This window comes from Salvelinus sp. IW2-2015, linkage group LG5 (genome assembly GCF_002910315.2).
Source record: "Salvelinus sp. IW2-2015 linkage group LG5, ASM291031v2, whole genome shotgun sequence".
NCBI classification, from domain to species: Eukaryota; Metazoa; Chordata; class Actinopteri; order Salmoniformes; family Salmonidae; genus Salvelinus; species Salvelinus sp. IW2-2015.
The window spans coordinates 32,719,239-32,740,912 of record NC_036844.1 but is presented as its reverse complement, the minus strand read 5'-3'; the positions used below and the strand labels follow the sequence as shown (position 1 = coordinate 32,740,912).

The 21,674-nt window shown below is 43.5% G+C and overlaps 1 protein-coding gene across 1 annotated transcript; it reads left to right on the top strand.

Annotated features, from left to right (window-relative positions):
* The first annotated feature begins 6,880 nt into the window (after positions 1 to 6,880).
* LOC111964373 (ras-related protein Rab-39B-like) lies at positions 6,881 to 19,305 on the top strand. Its single transcript, XM_023988255.2, has 3 exons — positions 6,881 to 7,196; positions 7,976 to 8,202; positions 15,303 to 19,305. The coding sequence occupies exons 2-3, from the start codon at positions 7,988 to 7,990 to the stop codon at positions 15,727 to 15,729; spliced, it is 642 nt and encodes a 213-aa protein (XP_023844023.1). The 5' UTR covers positions 6,881 to 7,196; positions 7,976 to 7,987; the 3' UTR covers positions 15,730 to 19,305.
* Positions 19,306 to 21,674: the final 2,369 nt, after the last annotated feature.

Sequence of the window (21,674 nt, the reverse complement as noted above, 5' to 3'; positions counted from 1 at the left end):
ACCAAAAATATACAAATTATGGACAGCTAGGAGACAAGCTAGGAGACAGCTAGGAGACAGCTGGGAGACAACTAGGGGACCGCTAAGGGACAGCTAGGAGACAGCTAGGGGACAGCTAGGAGACAGAAGACAATAGATCTCAGATGGGGAGTAATCCCAGGGCAGATCTYCTCAGGATTTTAAATCCTTTAACATCAGACAGAAGGTTTCTTCTAATCTTTCATCATCTTTATCAATGTAAGCTATCAGCTGGGTTGGCCTCAGTGACATGTTCACCCAATCAACCTTCACACTAAACTGAATAACTCGCTAGAGAGTAGCTGTGAGTGTTCCCTTTCTCTCAGGTTCAGTCTGTGAGGAGGGAACACGCATTACACAGCCTGCTGGACCATTTTACATGTTCCTGTTCACATTCCCCTTGGCAAACTAGCCTGTGTTCTTCTCAAATGCCCCACGGCATGCTAGCGTTTCATTCCAATTGATCGCATGTATTTGTGATTACATTCGAATGAGTTAAGTTAACCCAAGCTGACAATCAAAGGCTGCTGTCAAATGTGTTTGTGTTCTTTGTAAGAAATAGAGACCATTGTACAAAGTGATCTTCCATAGGACCAAGACTGTCAAATGTTATCAGCCAGGGAGCTCCCCAGCAGTCTGAAATGTGTTTAGATTAGAATCATTAATATACTGAGGCTAGTCTGTCTCACACACAGACACACACAGACACACACAGAGACACACAGACACACACACCATTTAAGTGTATCTTATCTTAGCCATTGTAAAGATACCCTCTAGAGCAGCCCACAGATGGCAGTTGTGAGAGACTAGGAGGACTACAGTAAGTAAGCTGAAGCGTTTCCCTATCTGTGTCATTATCTTCCTCCCTTACCTTGGCTGAGGTCTCAAACCAGCCCACAAATCCTTTTCCCCCACAGAATGTGTCCAGCACCACAGCTGGGACAGGTTTGCRATGACTGAGMGTGACCTTAGTGTCCAGGTCATCCTTCCACTTGAACACTGCATCAACTGTGGAGGCATGGGTCACGTCAAACACCCCCAGAGCTCCAACAGCATCCCGGTAACACACACAGGTCATATTCCCATATCTTTCTTGTCCTGGGACAAACAAATACATGAACAGTACATACAGGGTCAGACCGGCATACAGCACTGATCTAGCGTATACTGTAATTATATGTACTTATAATCTAATTATATTGCATTATGATTTGGCACATTCCAAAAACAGCAYAAAAGGTCAGGTTTTCATAGTACAGACACACACACATACAGAGAGCGAGAGAGTAACTGTAGTGCCCATATGGCTCTAATGAGCATGAGACCAGGTGAACCCTGTCATTGTCTGTCAGTGTATCAGTGTTTTGTTACTTGTCATGTTTTTTGTGGACCCCAGGAAGAATAGCTGCTGCCTCTGCAAAAGCTAATGGGGACCKTAATAAACAAATAGACAAGACACATGTTCCTCCACAGCACACATGAAATTCTGTAGGGAGAAAAACTGTACACTGGTGATTATYATGATACATGTAACACAGGCTATCTATGGATAAGACAAAATATAATTATCAAAAGTGTGCTAATTCATTGATATTGAGTTGTTAAAAACATAAACTTGAATAAAGTCTGATGTAGACTGATTGTCTGCAGTTTTGTCCAAACCACTGGTGTTACAATGAATTGATAATATATCAAGTAATATCAAAGTAAAATGAAGTGGTTTGACATACTGGCAATATCCCAAATCTGTAGTCTTATAACGGCGTCACTGTCCCAGTGCAGAACCTTCAGCGCTAAGTCAACATCAATAGTTGCACGATAATGTTGAGAAAAGATCTGATGGACATAACTCTTGATGACTGACGTTTTACTGACCCCAAGGTCCACTATAACGAGACGTTTTAACAAATGCTCCTGCTGCGTGGTCTGAGTTTGTACAACAGCCCATTCAAAACTCACACTGCTGTCTGATCCAATATCTGCCGGTGTTGATGGCACATGGAAAACATATTACAATTTAGTTTTAATTCCATTCCAACTAGAGCCTAAAATTCTTTCAAATGTTTCCATACAGAACTTTTAAGGTTCACTGTTCACCTTAACATATGAGGATGTTAAGGATGGAGTCAAGGAAATGATGTAATCCAACTTGATTCCATAGTCCGTACATGAAAGGTCAAATTTTCATTTTATAAACTTGTCATTATATGTTCTCGTCAAAATATATACAGTACCAGTAAAAAGTTTGGACACACCTACTCATTCCAGATTTTTTCATTATTGCTACTCGGGATACGTTATCAGAGTCGCTACAGCCACCCGGTTTCTTCACGCATTGCGCCGACAGAAACAAACATCTCTCTGGTAAGAAGAAGGGCGGGGGTGTATGCCTTATGATTAACGAGTCGTGGTGTGATCATAACAATATACAGGAACTCAAGTCCTTTTGTTCACCTGACCTAGAATTCCTTACGATCAAATGCCGACTGCATTATCTACCAAGAGAAWTCTCTTKGATTATAATCACAGTCGTGTATATTCCCCCCCAAGCAGACACCTCGACAGTCCTGAAAGAACTTCATTGGACTCTATGTAAACTGGAAACCACATATCCTGAGGCTGCATTTATTGTAGCTGGGGATTTTAACAAGGCTTATCTGAAAACAAGGCTCCCTAAATTTGATCAGTATATCGAATGGGCGACCCGGGCTGGCAAAACTCTGGATCATTGCTACTCTAATTTCCGCAACGCATWCAAAGCCCCCCCTCGCCCTCCTTTCGGCAAATCTGACCACGACTCTATTTTGTTGCTCCCAGCCTATAGACAGAAACTAAAACAGGAAACACCGTGCTCAGGTCTGTTCAACGCTGGCCCGACCGATCTGATTCCACGCTTCAAGATTGCTTRGATCACGTGGACTGGGATATGTTCCAGATAGCATCGGAAAATAACATTGATGTATACGCTGATTCGGTGAGTAAGTTTATTAGCAAGTGCATCGGCGATGTGGTACCCACGGTGACTATTTAATCCTTCCCCAACCAGAAACCGTGGATTGATGGCAGCATTCGCTCAAAACTGAAAGCGCGAACCACTGCTTTTAATTATGGCAAGGCGAACTTGACCGAATACAAGGCAATCAAACAAGCTAAGCGTCAGTATAGAGACAAAGTAGAGTAGCAATTCAACGGCTCAGACACGAGYCGTATGTGGCAGGGTCTACAGTCAATCACGGACTACAAAAAGAAAAACAGCCCCGTCGCGAACACCAATGTCTTGCTCCCAGACAAACTAAACAACTTCTTTGCTCGCTTTGAGGAAAATACAGTGCCATTGACACGGCCTGCTACCAAAACCTGCGGGCTCTCCTTCACCGCTGTTAACGTGAGCAAAACATTTAAACGTGTTAACCCTCGCAAGGCTGCCGGCCCAGACGGCATCCCTAGCCGCGTCCTCAGAGCATGTGCAGACCAGCTGGCTGGTGTGTTTATGGACATATTCAATCAATCCCTATCCCAGTCTGCTGTTCTCACATGCTTCAAGAGGGCCACCATTGTTCCTATTCCCAAGAAAGCTAAGGTAACTGAGCTAAACGACTATCGCCCTGTAGCACTCACTTCCGTCATCATGAAGTGCTTTGAGAGACTAGTCAAGGATCATATCACCTCCACCCTACCTGACACCCTAGACCCACTCCAATTTGCTTACCGCTCCAATAGGTCCACAGACGATGCAATCACAATCACACTGCACACTGCCCTAACCCATCTGGACAAGAGGAATACCTATGTAAGAATACTGTTCATCGACTGGTACGGCAACTTCAACGCCCACAACCGTAAGGCTCTCCAGAGGGTAGTGAGGTCTGCACAACGCATCACCGGGGGCAAACTACCTGCCCTCCAGGACATCTACACCTACCACCCGATGTCACAGGAAGGCCACAGAGATCATCAAGGACAACAACCACCCGAGCCACTGCCTGTTCACCCCGCTATCATCCCGAAGGCGAGGTCAGTACAGTTGCATCAAAGCAGGGACCGAGAGACTGAAAAACAGCTTCTATCTCAAGGCCATCAGACTGTTAAACAGCCATCACTAACATTGAGTGGCTGCTGCCAACATACAGACTCAATCTCTAGCCACGTTAATAATTAATAATTGGATGTAATAAATGCATCACTAGTCACTTAAACAATGCCACTTTATARAATGTTTACATACCCTACATTACTCATCTCATACGTATATATTGTACTCTATACCATCTACTGCATCTTGCCTATGCCGTTCTGTACCATCACTCATTCATATATTTATATATACATATTCTTAATAAATCCTTTACACTTGTGTGTATKAGGTAGATRTTGTGATATTGTTAGATTACTTGTTAGATATTACTGCACGGTCGGAACTAGAAGCACAAGCATTTCGCTACACTCGCATTAACATCTGCTAACCATGTGTATGTGAGCAATAACATTTGATTTGATGTGATTAGAATAATAGTGAAGACATCAAAACTATGAAATAACACATATGGAATCATGTAGTAACCAAAAAAGTGTTAAACCCTTTGCCTTGATGACAGTTTCTCTCAACCAGCTTCATGAGGTAGTCACCTGGAAGGCATTTCAATTAACAGGTGTACCTTGTTAAAAGCTAATTTGTGGAATTCCTTTCCTTCTTAACACATTTGAGCAAATCAGTTGTGCTGTGACAAGGTATGGGTGGTATACAGAAGATAGCCATATTTGGTAAAAGTCCATATTATGGCAAGAACAGCTCAAATAAGCAAAGAGAAACAACAGTCCATCATTACTTTAAGACATGAAGGTCAGTCAATGTGGAATATTTCAAGAACTTTGAACATTTCTTCAAGTGCAGCCGCAAAAACCATCAAGCACTATGATGAAACTGGCTCTCATGAGGACCACCACAGGAATGGAAGACCCAGAGTTACCTCGGCTGCAGAGGATAAGTTCCTTAGTGTTACCAGCCTCAGAAATTGCAGCCCAAATAAATGCTTCACAGAGTTCAAGTAACAGACACATCTCAACATCAACTGTTCAGAGGAGACTGCGTGAATCAGGCCTTCATGCTCGAATTCCTGCAAAGAAACCACTACTTAAGGACACCAATAAGAAGAAGAGACTTGCTTGGGCCAAGAAACACGAGCAATGAACATTAGACCGGTGGAAATCTGCCCTTTGGTCTGATGAGTCCAAATTGGAGATTTTTGGTTCCATCCGCTGTGTCTTTGTGAGACGCAGAGTAGGTAAACGGATGATCCTCCGCATGTGTGGTTCCCACTGTGAAGCATGGAGGAGGTGTGATGTATGGGGGTGCTTCGCTGGTGACACTGTCAGTGATTTATTTAGAATTCAAGGCACACTTAACCAGCATTCTGTACTGATACGCCATCCCATCTGGTTTGCTCTTTTTCAACAGGACAATTACCCAAAACACACCTCCAGGCTGTGTAAGGGCTATTTGACCAAGGAGAGTGCTGCATCGGATGACCTGGCCTCCACAATCACCCAACCTCAACCCAATTGAGATGGTTTGAGATGAGTTGAACCGCAGAGTGAAGGAAAAGCAGCCAACAAGTGCTCAGCATATGTGTGAACTCCTTCAAGACTGTTGGAAAAGCATTCCTCATGAAGCTGGTTGAGAAAATGCCAAGAGTGTTCAAAGCTGCCATCAAGGCAAAGGGTTTGTTCAGCACTTTTTTGGTTACTACATTATTCCAAATGTGTTATTTCATAGTTTTGATGTCTTCACTATTATTCTACAATGTAGAAAATAGTACAAATAAAGAATGAATAGGTGTGTCTTTGAATGAGTAGGTGTGTCCAAACTTTTGACTGGTACTGGTACTGGATATAGATATATGTTATATGGAAATATGTTATAGGTCTACTCGGTAGCTCTGCAACACCTCCGCAATGAGTTTCTGGCCCTCCAGTCACCTCGAGACCAGTGTGCTTTCTACCCGATGTCGGATGTCATAATAAACATAGTTGTTGTTTTTTACTGCCAAGCCACACTCATTCTCTTGTATCCTGCAGCCTACTGTAGGCCTAACTCAGAGCATGATTCACACCCTAGCTATTTTGATCGTTCAGGTGGTTACACAGTCTAACATCTGCTTCAAACTCACACTCTCAAACACGTAGATCCCKTGAATGCAGCTCACTCTCCAGATCCCAATCACCTAAATGCTAATCACCTGTTCACACACCTGTATGTCATTATCACACACTATTTAGTTCAGTTCCCTGCACGTATTGTTTGTGACACACTTCTATTCGGAGCGCTGGTTTTCCCTTGTAATGTAATCCTTCAGTGTATGATAGTTTTGGCCTGCCTCACTAACAATGCCTTTTGCCTATTCCCTGCCTGTACTTTAGCTTATTGGATTTCCTGTTATAAACCTATTGCCTGATCTCCCGGGTGACGTTACTAGCCTTTTCCTTGCTTGTACTGTTGCCTTTTTGGACCCCCTGTGTATGACCTTCTGCCTGCCGCTGGACCCAGCTACCTGCCTCATCCTGTGGTCCTTTATCAATAAACACCTGCTGCGCCCTGCACTTGGAACCAGCTCTATGTCTCCCCTGGTGTTCATTACACACAGTTGTCATCCTTTTTTTTCTCCCACAAAGACATTCCGTTTATGTCAGGTATGATAACCCGAATCTGATCTTCATAGGACTCAATTTAAATGCCCATTTGTAGCACCCAATGTAGTGCCCTCTGAGGCATAGAGATGTTAACTGCGTTGATGTGTGAGTTCTTACGGTAATGGTGCTGATGAGGAATGAGTAATGCTATGTGATGCTGTTGTTACTGCCATTTCATCAGCGGATTTTCACAAACATCTCCATCTTTAAACATGAAATTGCTATGAAATTAAACCATCGACAAGTTGTAAGGACGGCCATTAGCCAATTTGACATCAAACTCGCCATCACAGTAACAGTTCCCTGTGTAGAATAAAATAAATCAAAAGGATACTAGGACAAGTCCTATTTGCGTATCACTGCTTGGGGTAAATCAGTGTTTGACTAGGCCTCCTGAGATCACTGTTTCAGAGAGCATCTTCGATATACGAGATTTCTCAAGATCATGGGGTTTGCTATTTCCAGCCGTTGATCGCTCATCTAACAAGGTAATTAATTGCACATAAATTAGTACACGACCATGTTCTAAAATGTATTATGGATTAATATGCCATTGCCACAGATAATACCGTTGTAAATCGATTTTAGATTAAGACTATTGTCTACGAAGAGCAGAAAGAAGATAAGTTAAATGTGTTTTAAATGTTAGGACTCGTTCAGATTTATGTAGCCCATAACTAATACGTTTTTTTTTTGCAATGGTGAAATTAGTATTCAATACGTAGCCTATTGTTTGTCCATAAAAATGTGCATAACTGCCCTTTTAATTGTGTTTTTAAGAAAAACGGTTTTTATGTCAACACATATTATTGCACTTGATCGGCTTTGCTATYCAACAACTGTGTATCCACATGTGAGCTGAATATGCGAGTGTTGTTTTTTAAGAGCTGTCTGTGCATTTACCAGGAAAGAGGAGAGGCCTTGCCCTCATAATGTAGGGCAGACAGATAAGTTTTTTCAAGAAAAAGCAAATAAACCGTGCGCTGTGGGCGATTGAGCTTTTAAAGTAGGGCAAACAATCAAGTCGGCTTTCGATGTTGTGCGCGGTTCTGCGGACACATCCTCACTAATAGGTTTTAAAAATATAGGCAGGCCTACCACACAGAACTATATTTGTAAAAAATAGCCCGATAAAGATATCACTGATAGTGGATTGGATAGCCTACCCTTAGGGTCAAAACAAGTGTTAGTTAAGTTATTTGATTAGATGTAGACGGGTCATGCGCATGATTTACTAATCGTCAAATTTATCATTTTTCCCCCATAGATTCTATGAGAGATGGAAGCGATATGGCTGTACCAGTTTCGACTCATCGTCATTGGGGACTCGACAGTAGGAAAGTCGTGCCTGATCCGGCGATTCACAGAGGGACGCTTTGCGCATGTGTCCGACCCCACAGTCGGTGTAGACTTCTTCTCACGCCTAGTGGAGATAGAACCAGGCAAACGCATTAAACTTCAAATCTGGGACACAGCCGGACAGGAGCGATTCAGGTGACACTTTTTAGATTTTTTTTAAATCTTCCATCGTAAAGACCACACATTTCGTGAAATAAATCACAATTTTTTTTTTTATAGTCATCTGTAATTATTATTACACTGCCAGTCAAAAGTTTTGGAACATCTACTCATTCGATGGTTTTTCTTTATTTTTACTATTTTCTAAATTGTAACGCTTTTCCAACAATCTTGAAGGAGTTCCCACATATGCTGAGCACTTGTTGGCTGCTTTTCCTTCACTCTGCGGTCCGACTCCTTCCAAACCATCTCAATTTGGTTGAAGTCGGGGGATTGTGGAGGCCAGGTCATCTGATGCAGCACTCCATCACTCTTCTTCTTGGTTAAATAGCCCTTAAACAGCCTAGAGGTGTGTTGGGTCATTGTCCTGTTGAAAAACAAATGACAGTCCTACTAAGCCCAAAACCAGATGGGATGGCGTATCGCTGCAGAATGCTGTGATAGCCATGCTGGTTAAATGTGCCTTAAATTCTAAATAAATCACAGACGGTGTCACCAGCAAAGCACACACACACACGTCCTTTAGTAGTGGTTTCTTTGCAGCAATTTGACCATGAAGGCCTGATTCACAGAGTCTCCTCTGAACAGTTGACGTTGAGATGTGTCTGTTACTTGAACACTGAAGCATTTATTTGGGCTGCAATTTCTGAGGCTGTTAACTCTAATGAACTTATCCTCTGCAGCAGAGGTAACTCTGGGTCTTCCATTCCTGTGGTGGTCCTCATGAGATCCAGTTTCATCATAGCGCTTGATGGTTTTTGCGGGTGCACTTGAAGAAACGTTCAAAGTTCTTGAAATATTCCACATTGACTGACCTTCATGTCTTAAAGTAATGATGGATTGTTGTTTCTCTTTGCTTATTTGAGCTGTTCTTGCCATAATATGGACTTTTACCAAATATGGCTATCTTCTATATACCCCCACCCACCTTGTCACAGCACAACTGATTGGCTCAAACACATTAAGGATGAAAGAAATTGCACCAATTAACTTTTAAGAAGGCACAACTGTTAATTGAAATGCATTCCAAGTGACTACCTCATGAAGCTGGTTGAGCGAATGCCAAGAGTGTGCAAAGCTGTCAAGGCAAAGGGTGGCTATTTGAAGAATCTCAAATATAAAATATATTTTGATTTGTTTAACACTTTTTTGGTTACTACATGATTCCATATGTGTTATTTCATAGTTTTGATGTCTTCAAGATTATTCTTGTCACGCCCTGATCTGTTTCACCTGTCCTTGTGCTTGTCTCCACCCTCCTCCATGTGTCGCCCATCTTCCCAATTATCCCCTGTGTATTTATACCTGTGTTCTCTGCTGTTGTCAGTTCATCTTGTTCATTCAAGCTTACCAGCGTTTTTCCTGTCAGCTCCTATCGTTTCCCAGCCTCTCTTTGCTAATCCTCCCGGTTTTGACATTTGCCTGTCCTGACCCTGTACCCGCCCGCCTGACCTCTCTGCCTGAGCCTGTCTGCCGTCCTGTACCTTTGTTCCACCTCTGAATTACTGAACCCTGCCTGACCCTGAGTCCGCCTGCCGTCCTGTACCTTACCCAGGATTTCCGACCCCTGCCTGCCTTGACCTGTCTTTGCCTGCCCCTGTTGCTACAATAAATAGTGTTACTTTGACAGTCTGCATCTGGGTCTTACCTTGATTCCTGATAATTCTACAATGTAGAAAATAGTAAAAATAAAGAAAAATCCTTGAATGAGTAGGTGTTAAAAAACTTTGACCGGTAGTGTATAACAATATATAATTTTATCTATAATTTGTCTCATCACACTATTTTCCAAAGAAGGTCTACAGTAGCCTCAACAGCACTCTGTAGGGTAGCACCATGGTGTAGCTGGAAGACAGCTAGCTTCCGTCCTCCTCTGGGTACATTGACTTCAATACAAAACCAAGGAGGGTCATGGTTCTCACCCCCTTCCATAGACTTACACAGTAATTATGACAACTTCTAGAGGACGTCCTCCAGCCTATCAAAGCTCTTGCAGCATGAACTGACAGGTTGCCCACCCATTCAAAGGATCAAATAATGAATTTAGTACTGAAAGCATAAGCTACAGCTAGCTAGCACTGCCATGTATAACATGTGGTGAGTACTTGACTCAAAGAGAGGGAAAGACAATAGTTGAACAGTTTTTAACAAATTAAGTTCTTACAAAATTAAAAAGCAAGAGAGAAATAGAGTGAGAGAGTCATTTTTTTCACTTTCAGTTTCTATCATGTTTCAGGTATAACCCAGAWGCAGACAGTGTCGAAGGAACCAACGTTTATTTCTAATACAGGGCCAGGCAAATGACAGTTCAAAGGCAGGCAGGGGTTAATTATCCAGAGAGGGTGCAAAGGGTCCAGAAGGGCAGGGAGTCTCAGGGCAGGCAGTGGTCAATAATCCAGTGAGGTGGGGCAAGATACAGAAGGGCAGGAAACAGGAGACAAGGGGCTGTGAGACATGGGTTTAACTCTGGACACATGAAAGGGGGGATGTATATGGATGGTACGGGGCAACAGAAGACAAACAGCAGAGGGGCTAATAACCTTGGCGATGGGAAAAGGGCCGATAAATCGGGGGGAGAGTTTGTGGGATTCCACCCGGAGGGGCAGATCCTGGGTGGACAGCCATACCTTCTGCACGAGATGATACCGTGGAGCGGGGGTCCAGTGGTGATCCGCTTGTGGTCAATACCTGGAGGTGGTCTTGAGGAAGGACCGACCAGGCTCTCCTCCAGGTACGACGACAGCAGCGGATAAACATCTTGGCCGAAGGTATGCTTACCTCTTCTTCCTGCTCAAGGAAGAGCGGGGGCTGATACCCCAGGGAACACTCAAAAGGTGATAGGCCCGTGGCAGAGCAGGGAAGGGTGTTGCAGGTGTATTCGACCCACACAAGCTGCTGGCACCAGGTGGTGGGGTTGGCGGAGACCAGGCAGCGCAGAGTAGTCTCAAGATCTTAGTTGGCTCGCTCCGACTGGCCGTTGGACTGGGAGTGGAACCCGGAGGACAGGCTGGCCGATGACCCAATGAGGGTGCAGAACGCCTTCCAGAACCAGGATGAGAACTGAGGACCCCGTTTGGAGACCATGTCAACTGGCAGTCCATGGATCCGGAAGACATGCTGCACCATGAGCTTTGCCATCTCTTTGGTAGAGGGTAGCTTGGGGAGAGGAATGAAGTGGGWGGCTTTGGAAAACCGATCCACAACGGTCAGGATGGCGGTGTTGCCATCAGATGGGGGGAGACCCGTGATAAAGTCCAGGGAGATGTGAGACCAGGGACGGTGAGGGACAGGCAGAGTTTGGAGGAGACCAGCCGGAGCTTGCCGAGGAGTGTTGTTCTGTGCACAGACCGTGCAAGCGGCGAAGAATGCGAGACGTCAGGAACACTTGTAACGCCACCTAACTTGTAACGCGTTGTCTCACAAAAGCCAGGGTCTGACAGGAGCCCGGGTGACAGGCAAGCATCGCGTCAGGCACAAACATCCGGTTATCTGGACCCCTCCCCTAGGGTTCGGCTGGGAACGCTGCGCCTCCCGAACATGCTTCTCTATTCCCCAGCTGAGTGCCGTCGCCAGGCACGAGGTGGGAAGGACGCTCTCAGGTTCCGGGGTAGTAGTCGTGGGGCTATAGCGACGTGACAGCGCAGCCGGTAGGAGAGGAAGAAGTTGAACCGGGTGAACAGTAGGTCCCACCTAACCTGCCTGGAATTGAGGCGCTTGTCGGTGTGGAGATATTCCAGGTTCTTGTGGTCGGTCCACACAATGAATGGATGTTCCAACGCCATCTTCACCGCGAGAAGCTCACGATTCCCCACATCATAGTTCCTCGCCATGCCGTTGAGGCGGTCAGAGAATAAGGCGCAGGGATGTAACCTGAGGTCCAGGGCAGACCCCTGGGACAGGACCGCCCCCACTCCGACATCCAAAACATCGGCCTCCACCACGAACTGGCGGGACGGGTCAGGATGAACCAAGATGGGAGCTGTGGTGAAGTGGTGTTTGAGATCCCGGAATGCCAGGTCAGCAGCTGGAGACCAAGTGAACGAAACCTTGGGAGAGGTGAGTGTAGACGGGGGGAAGTCAGGATGCTGTAGCCCAGGATAAAGCGGCGATAAAAGTTGGTGAATCCCAGGAAACGCTGCAACTGTACTCTGGATGTAGGTTGGGGCCAATCCACCACCGCTCTCACCTTCCCGGAACCCATCTGTTTCACTTACTTAGCTAGTAATGCAGCTAACTAGTTTAGCCTACTGAATCACTCTGCTCAAACAGAGGGATGCTATGTTAGCTAGCTGGCTATGACTTTCCAACACCACGCTGAAACTCTTCCAAGTCAAAGTAAGCTTTTGGTATTACTAATTTATTGCCACCGGGGCCCGCCTTGTAACTGCTAACTGACTGTACACTAACGTTACTGCATGATTGTATCGGTTTACTAAAGCATTAGTTAAATTAGCTATGCTGACTAGGACGTTACTTTAGCTAATATGGTGACAACGATGTAGGCTGTTTATAGAGGTTTGTCTTGGAAAGTGTTTTTCACCTGGTCACATACAGCTGATTTGTTGTGCATTGAAGTCCACAAGCGACAACGTGGCTGATATGAGTGAACTCTGTTTACGTGTGATCAGGGGTGTATTCATACTGCCGATTCTGTTAAAACGTTTCTTAAACAGAAGCAAACGGAAGAAAACGGGGATAAACATACCTGAATTTGTCCGATAGAAACTCTCATTTGCAACTGTTGGACTAATGATTACACCCTATATCAGCTAGATGCAGGCAAGAGTGTGCAAGGTGGTATGAATGTCACTCACCTCAAATTTGTCTCTCAACCTGTGTGCACCTACATTGTAAACTTTCATTAATTCGCTAGGTTGTAGGAACCTCATGATGGGAACAGGGAAAATTTGAGTATCATGTAGTAGCCTAAACCTATCGCTGTTATATTGATTGGGTGAATGGAATATGAATGAGAGTCATCCAATATGCTGTAATAGAAATAAGGCCATGCTCATAAATTCTTTWWAAAAAATTATAATAATAGCACTGACCTCCAATGTTCTCCATGTCACCTCCTCTGTTTAAACAGCACTGACCYCCACACTTATATACTGAACCAAAATATAAACGCAACATGCAACAATTTCAAAGATCAAAGATTTTATTGAGTCACGGTTCATATGAGGAAATCGGTCAATTGAAATGAATCCATTAGGCCCTAATATATGGATTTCACATGACTGGGAATACAGATATGGATTTGTTGGTTACAGATACCTTAAAAAAAAATGGGCCACACAATGGGCCACAGGATCTCGTCACTGTATCTCTGTGCATTCAAATCGCCATTGATAAAATGCAATTGCGTTTGTTGTCCATAGCTTATGCCTGCCCATACCATAACCCCACCGCCACCATAGGGCACTCTGTTCACAACGTTGACATCAGCAAACCGCTCACCCACATGACGCCATACACATGGTCTGCGGTTGTGAGACTGGTTGGAAGAACTGCCAAATTCTCTAAAACAATGTTGGTGGCGACTTATGTTCGAGAAATGAACATTAAGTTCTCTGTCAACATCTCTGGTGGAAATTCCTGCAGTCAGCATGCCAATTGCACGCTCCCTCAAAACTTGAGACATCTGTGGCACTGTGTTGTGTGACAAAACTGCCCATTTTAGAGTGGCCTTTTATTGTCCCCAGCACAATGTGTAATGATCATGCTGTTTAATCAGCTTCTTGATTTGCTACACCTGTCAGGTGGATGGATTATCTTGGCAAAGGAGAAATGTTCACTAACAGGGATGTAAACAAACTTGTGCACCAAATTTGAGAGAAATAAGCTTTTTGTGAGTATGGAACATTTCTGGGATCTTGTATTTCAGCTCATGAAACATGGGACCAAGACTTTACATTGTCATGTCTTTGGCATCATTAAAAGTGAAGACTGTTATTTTATCAAATCAATTCTCTGTAATTATAATTACGTGATTCAAATAATCATGTAAATGTAATTAACCAGGAAGTCGGGGCACCAGGGAAAATTTCAGATTACAAAGTTATAATTTTCCTAATGTAACTCTTCAGATATTTTAATATCTGATCAATTAGTCTTCTTATTAATGAATTATTATTTAACTCACGTCAGTCTCATTCCAAATGTCGTAAATTATTGGTTATCTGCACGCACCCAGCCTTTACTATAAATCGTCCATACACCACTTGGCTTAATCATTTATTTACTAACTAAATAATCACAGAAATGCATAAACAAACAAAACAGTAGATCTGTTACTAACAAATGATAGGGGAGGTTCCCTAGTGGGCTAAGCCGATATGACGGCTTGGTGGACAAAGGGAAGTGGGTGTGGACTGAGCGGGAAAGACCAGAGGGATCACTACACACAGTACAACTATAATTCTATTAATTGAAATGCTAATCCTTTGCACATGAACGCTCACTCATTCAGAAATAATTGCAATCAATATATATATTTACGCCAATGTGTCATGATCTTTTCTGTTGGAATCCGGTCCATCTGCTGGAGAGTCAGTTCATCCGAGTCTCTTTTTCTCTCTCTCTGCTTCCCTGAAGATCAGTCTTTCATGGTTAGAATGGATACTTCAGAGTATCATTCAGAAATAGTTGTTTCGGCGGTTGTCGGTAAGAGCACCCCAGACTATTAATTAGTATCTAAGATTTGCTCTTATTCTTTTTCGGACCAAAATGCAGCGTGGTAAGTGTCCATGTAAATTTATTAACTGAACACGGGAAAAAGACAAAAATAACAAAGTGAATGACAACGAAAATCGAAACAGTCCTGAATGGTGAAACAAACACAAAAACAGAGTCAGTTTTTATCGATCCGATAGTCTCAGTTTAACCATTTGTCTCCGAGAGAGTCTCCGCCAGGAATTTACGACCTGAGATAACAGAACAGTAGGAGAGAGTGAGAAGCCATGATCTATATACAGAAAGGGCCACGTCATGACAACATGTTATATTTTTTCAGTGTATTTACCATTTATCTAAATGCTGTCCCTCTTCTTTGCTTATCCTCTCACCCTCTCTAGGTCTATTACCAGGGCTTATTACCGTAATTCTGTTGGGGGGCTGCTGCTGTTCGACATCACCAACCGTCGCTCCTTCCAGAATGTGCATGAGTGGCTGGAGGAGGCCCGGAGTCACGTCCAGCCTCACAGCATTGTCTTTCTGTTGGTGGGCCACAAGTGCGACCTGGAGCCCCAGAGGCAGGTGAGCCAGCAAGAGGCGGAGAAGCTGGCAGGTACCTATGGTATGCGTTACGTGGAGACATCGGCTCGCGACGCCATCAACGTGGAAAAGGCCTTCACTGAGCTAACGCGGGACATCTTCGAGCTCGTGAAGAGCGGTGACATCAACATCCAGGAGGGTTGGGAGGGGGTGAAGAGTGGCTTGGTGCCCAACGTGGTGCACTCCTCAGAAGAGGTCACCAAGAGCGGCCGCCGGTGCCTCTGCTGATTAGCCTGTCTGTCTAGTTGGCTTCACTCCTCCCAGCCCATGCAGTCCTGTTATATTATGTCCCACTAGCTCACAATCTTGTCACATATATAGCTCTCTCACTCCCATTCTGACTACTGGAAGGCCATTTCTGCTCTAGTCTACCACTGAATAAAACATGAATACAGCTACTTTCCACAGTAACCTTCCTGGCATCTGTCTTACCTGTTACAGGCACTTGAAAGACAAGAAATGGCCTGTTTTATGATTTCGTTGTCCTCCCTGTATTTATGCTTCATCTTGTGCCCCACAGAAGGAACACACCTCAAACTTTACACGTCTGTTCTGTGTTCTGGAGTCTGGAGAGCTCACATGGCTGTGTGCAATGCCTCCTCTGCTTTTGGTGTGAGACTGATGGCACCACCAGACACATGAACAACCAAGAACACTATAGTGTATTGCCATCATCCTTTTCATCACAGATGGAACCAAAGCTTGCGTGGACTGAATCAGTTCTACATGAGTATCAACAGGGAATTTGTACAGTTGAGTGTTTGGTAGGCTGCACTGTGAGATGCCTAACATCAATGTTTTTCATTTGCCGTTTTCTTCATCGTTGCTCATATTAAATGCACAGTTGGGGACACAAGGTACTGTATAAGATATCACCTTTTTTAACTACCCTGGCCATCCACCATAATCGTTAGAGAATGCGTCCCATGGGAAAGACATTGTATATACTCCGTTGGCTTTAACAGTAAGCCCACCCCTTAAACATTGACATCTACACAACGATAGCGCCTCCTGATMTTATGAACACCAAGCTTTAAATGAGGTCAGCTGTTCTAGAGTCGTTTTTTATTTAGTTTATTAATACCTGCATACTGTAGGATCGTATGCTTGTAGTTTTAACATGATCCTAAGCAACATTCCACACGTGTCCAATATTTCTTCCCAGACTATTGGACTCAGCCCTGTGCTTTATCTAACCGTTATATCTTCCAACCACAACCTTTAGTACCTCTAAAATGTCTTTTTTCTCAATGCCAGTTTCCACCCTCCCCATTGAACTTTTTGGGTTAGCTATGATCCCATTTGCTGCCAGGTCCATGTCCATATACAACGTTAATGCAAGCAGACCATATCTGAGAGCAATTTAAAGAGCCTCCTAGGTTCAAAGTATCTATGCAGCAGGAAACTAACCATTTGCTCAAAAAGAAAGCTATAACATGTATTAATCAACCTGAATTTTACTCTCCTTCAGGGTTGTTCAATACTGCACGTGTATAGTTGCATTTTATCCATTTGTAAATAGCCTGGGTGTTCTGGATCAATTCATTTCTAGAACATGAAATGTCATAATGGTGTGATAGAAATGGGAAATTCCATGACTTTCAATATTTGTAGGAGATGTAGTGCATTTGGAAAGTATTCAAGACCCCTTGACTTTTTCCCAATTTTTTTACGTTTCAGCTTGTAGTGTCATACCCAAGAAGAATCAAGGCTGTAATCGCTGCCAAAGGTTCTTCAACAAAGTACTGAGTAAAGGGTCTGAATACCAGTTTGGGCACACCTACTCATTCAAGGCTTTTTCTTTATTTTTACTATTTTCTACATTGTAGAATAATAGTGAAGACATCAAAACTATGAAATAACACATATGGAYTCATGTAGTAACCAAAAAAAGTGTTAAACAAACAAAAATATATTTTAGATTCTTCAAAGTAGCCACCCTTTGCCTTGATGACAGCTTTGCACACTCTTGGCATTCTCTCAACCAGCTTCACCTGGAATGATATTCCAACAGTCTTGAAGAAGTTCCCACATATGCTGAGCACTTGTTGGCTGCTTTTCCTTCACTCTGTGGTCCAACTCATCCCAAACCATCTCAATTTGGTTGAGGTCGGTTGATTGTTGAGGCCAGATTGTTGATGCAGCACTCCATCACTCTCCTTGGTCAAATAGCCCTTACACAGCCTGGAGGTGTGTTGGGTCATTTTCCTGTTGAAAAACAAATGATAGTCCTACTAAGCGCAAACCAGATGGTATGGCGTATTGCTGCAGAATGTTGTGGTAGCCATGCTGGTTAAGTGTGCCTTGAATTCTAAATAAATCACTGACAGTGTCACCAGCAGAGCACACACCCACCATAACACCTCCTCCTCCATGCTTCACGGTGGGAACCACACACGTGGAGATAATCCATTCACCTTCTTTGCATCAGACCAAAGGGCAGATTTCCACCAGTCTAATGTCTATTGCTCATGTTTCTTGACCCAAACAAGCCTCTTCTTATTATTGGTGTCCTTTAGTAGTGGTTTCTTTGCAGCAATTCGACCACGAAGGCCTGAATCACGCAGTCTCCTCTGAACAGTTGATGTTGAGATGTGTCTGTTTCTTGAACTCTGTGAAGCATTTATTTGGGCTACAATTTCTGAGGCTGGTAACTCTAATGAACTTATCCTCTGCAGCAGAAGTAACTCTGGGTCTTCCTTTCCTGTAGCGGTCCCCATGAGAGCCAGTTTCATCATAGCGCTTGATGGTTTTTGCGGCTGCACTTAAAGAAACTTTCAATGTTCTTGAAATGTTCCGCATTGACTGAACTTCATGTCTTAAGGTAATGCTGTTGTTTCTCTTTGCTTATTTGAGCTGTTCTTGCCAWAATATGGACTTGGTGTTTTACCAAATATGGCTATCTTCTGTATACCACCCCTACCTTGTCACAACTGATTGGCTCAAACGCATTAAGGAAAGAATTTGCAAAATTGTCCAAAAACCTGTTTCTGCTTTGTCTTGTGTGTAGATTGATGAGGGAAAAAACCTATTGAATCTATTTTAAAATAAGACTAACGTAACAAAATGTAGAAAAAGTCAAGGGGTCTGAATAGTTTCCGAATGCACTGTGTCTTACAACAACTGTAGTGTTGCTCTGTTCAGGGTAATAAGATAGTTTGGTTTCCCCCTCTTTCACTGAAGTCACACCCTCTGATTATGAAAGGAGAGAGATCTCTGGGGAAGTCCACAGCCTTTAGAGAGACATCCGTTACCTACATATTATACATGCGTATTGAGCCTCCATGTGCCAGACACATGTGAATACCCTCCCCACCACAGGTGGCTGGTGGCGTCTTAATTGGGAAGGACGGGCTCATAGTCATGGCTGGAACGGAATAAATGGAATGGTATCGAACAAATGAAACGTGTTTTCCATGTGGTTCATACCATTCCATTCATTTCATTCCAGCCATTATTATGAGCTGTCCTCCCCTCAGCAGCCTCCTGTACTCCCCACCTATGTCGTTGAATGGACTCTCCTGACTGTATTCTCTGCTAGGCCAGGTACCAGATCAGCTGCTGAATTCACAACACTGGCGCTAAACTAACTTTGTTTTTCATTCTAAACCATTAAACGACTGTGATATAAGAATGTAGAGAGAACAATCTTTTCATATTTCATGTTCTCTTGCTATACTCCTGAGGCTCTGAGTGATGGTGCTTACCTGCACAATGTCATGCAGAGGTTTGAAATGGCTATGAATCACGTCTTGATAAATCTAGTGAGAGCTAAGATGTATTCCAATTAAATTGTGACTTGTAGATGTAATTTCTTTTTTMAAACAAACGTAAAGCAGACCATATTTCTTTAGCGGTGTGTAGGTTTGGAGTGCAGAGCGCAAGGGCAGGTTCGATGTCTCATATGCTTGTAAGAAATAAACATTTGATCTCAGCAAAGGCATGGTCAATATTCCAGTGCTCTATGATGCCCATCCAAAATACATGTGCTCAGTGTTAGTTGCCTTTGCATGCACACACATACCCCAATTCATTTCAAAATATTCCCCCAGCCTGGAAAAACACTGTTTATTCAACAAGCAGTTGAAAGAAATTGATATTCCGGAGGTTAAACTGGATGTACACTCTATATAAAAATAAGTATGTGGACACCCCTTCAAATTAGTGGATTCAGCTATTTCAGCCACACCCGTTGCTGACAGGTGTAGAAAATCAAGCACACAGCCATGCAATCGCCATAGACAAACATTGACAGTAAAATGGCCTTACTGAAGAGCTCAGTGACTTTCAACGTGGCACCGTCATAGGATGCCACCTTTCCAACAAGTCGGTTCATCAAATTTCTGCCGTGCTAGAGCAGCCCCGGACAACTCTAAGTGCTGTTATTGTGAGGTGGAAACGTCTCGGAAGAACAACAGCTTAACCCCGAAGTGGTTGGCCACACAAGCTCACAGAACGGTACCGCCGAGTGAAGTTTGTTGCACGTAAAAAATTGTCTGTCCTCGGTTTCAACACTCACTACCGAGTTCCAAACTGCCTCTGAAAGCAATGTCAGCACAAGAACTGTTCGTCGGGAGCTTCATGAAATGGTTTTCCATGGCCGAGGAGCCGCAGACAAGCCTAAGATCACCATGCGCAATGCCAAGTGTCGGCTAGAGTGGTGTAAAGCTCACCACCATTGGACTCTGTAGCAGTGAAAATGTGTTCTCTGGAGTGATGAATCATGCTTCACCATCTGGCAGTCCGACGGACAAATCTGGGTTTGGCGGATGCCAGGAGAACGCTACCTGCCCCAATGCATAGTGCCAACTGTAAAGTTTGATGGAGGAGGAATACTGGTCTGGGGCTGTTTTTCATGGATCTGGCTAGGCCCCTTAGTTCCAGTGAAGGGAAATCTTAATGCTACAGCAAACAATAACATTCTAGACGATTCTGTGCTTCCAACTTTGTGGCAACAGTTTGGGGAAGGCCCTTTCCTGTTTCAGCAAGAAAATGCCCCTGTGCATAAAGCGAGGTCCATAGAGAAATGGTTTGTCAAGATCGGTGTGTAAGAACTTGACTGGCCTGCACAGAGCCCTGACCTCAACCCCATTGAACACTTTTGGGATGAATTAGAACGCTGACTGCAAGCCAGGCCTAATCGCCTAACATCAGTGCCCGACCTCACTAATGCTCTTGTGGCTGAATGGAAGCAAGTCCCCGCAGCAATGTTCCAACATCTAGTGGAAAGCCTTCCCAGAAAAGTGGAGGGTGTTATAGCAGCAAAGGGGGGACCAACTCCATATTAATACCCATGATTTTGGAATGAGATGGTCGACAAGCTGGTGTCCACATACTTTTGGTCATTAATGTTAAGACAGTGATGTATCTATTTGTACTACAAAGATAATATATACACCCTATTAAATTGTGAACACTTGATAAGAAAATAACCAAATAATTTTTTTATTAACTAAAGTTAGACCACAACCTGTCGTTTCCAATGGAAGCAAATGAATCATAGTGGGCGGAACAAGCAAGGAGGTGGGCAGAGCCAAGCCGCGTTCTGGCATGTATTTGCATATTTCCGTTAGGAAACGGCTACTCTTTGAAGTGCGCATGTGCAATAACTCAAAAAGAAAACTGTATTGAGATCAAATGTTTAATCGATGAGAATATTAGCATAAGGTTGGCCAAAATACATCTCACTCCATCTTCCCCCACTGCCGGCCACTGGGCTTCCTCTCATCACCATATTTGGTAATGGGTGGAAACGCCAACCGGCTGCTTCACATTAATACATCTGGTGAAACATCCGTCTCATTGTTCTATCTGTGAAACAATTGTTTGAAGTCTCCATTAGTACAATGCCATATACAAACACAAGAGGGCAGCACACACTAAATAATTTACCTTGTGAATGGTTACAAGGCACAACATTAAATGTTTTATTTTATTTAACCTTTATTTAACTAGGCAAGTCAGTTAATTAAGAACAAATTCTTATTTAAAAGTTCAAGAACATTAAAGTTCAAATATAGAGTGGCCAAATCATATGGGATTCTATTGTGAACTTAGAAACAATTCTTATTGATTGTGTATAATGTAACGTTAACTCCCCAATGGCCATCCACACAGCGAAACGGCACCACGTAGCCAGGTCCAGCTGCATCATGAGGTAGATGTTGACAAAG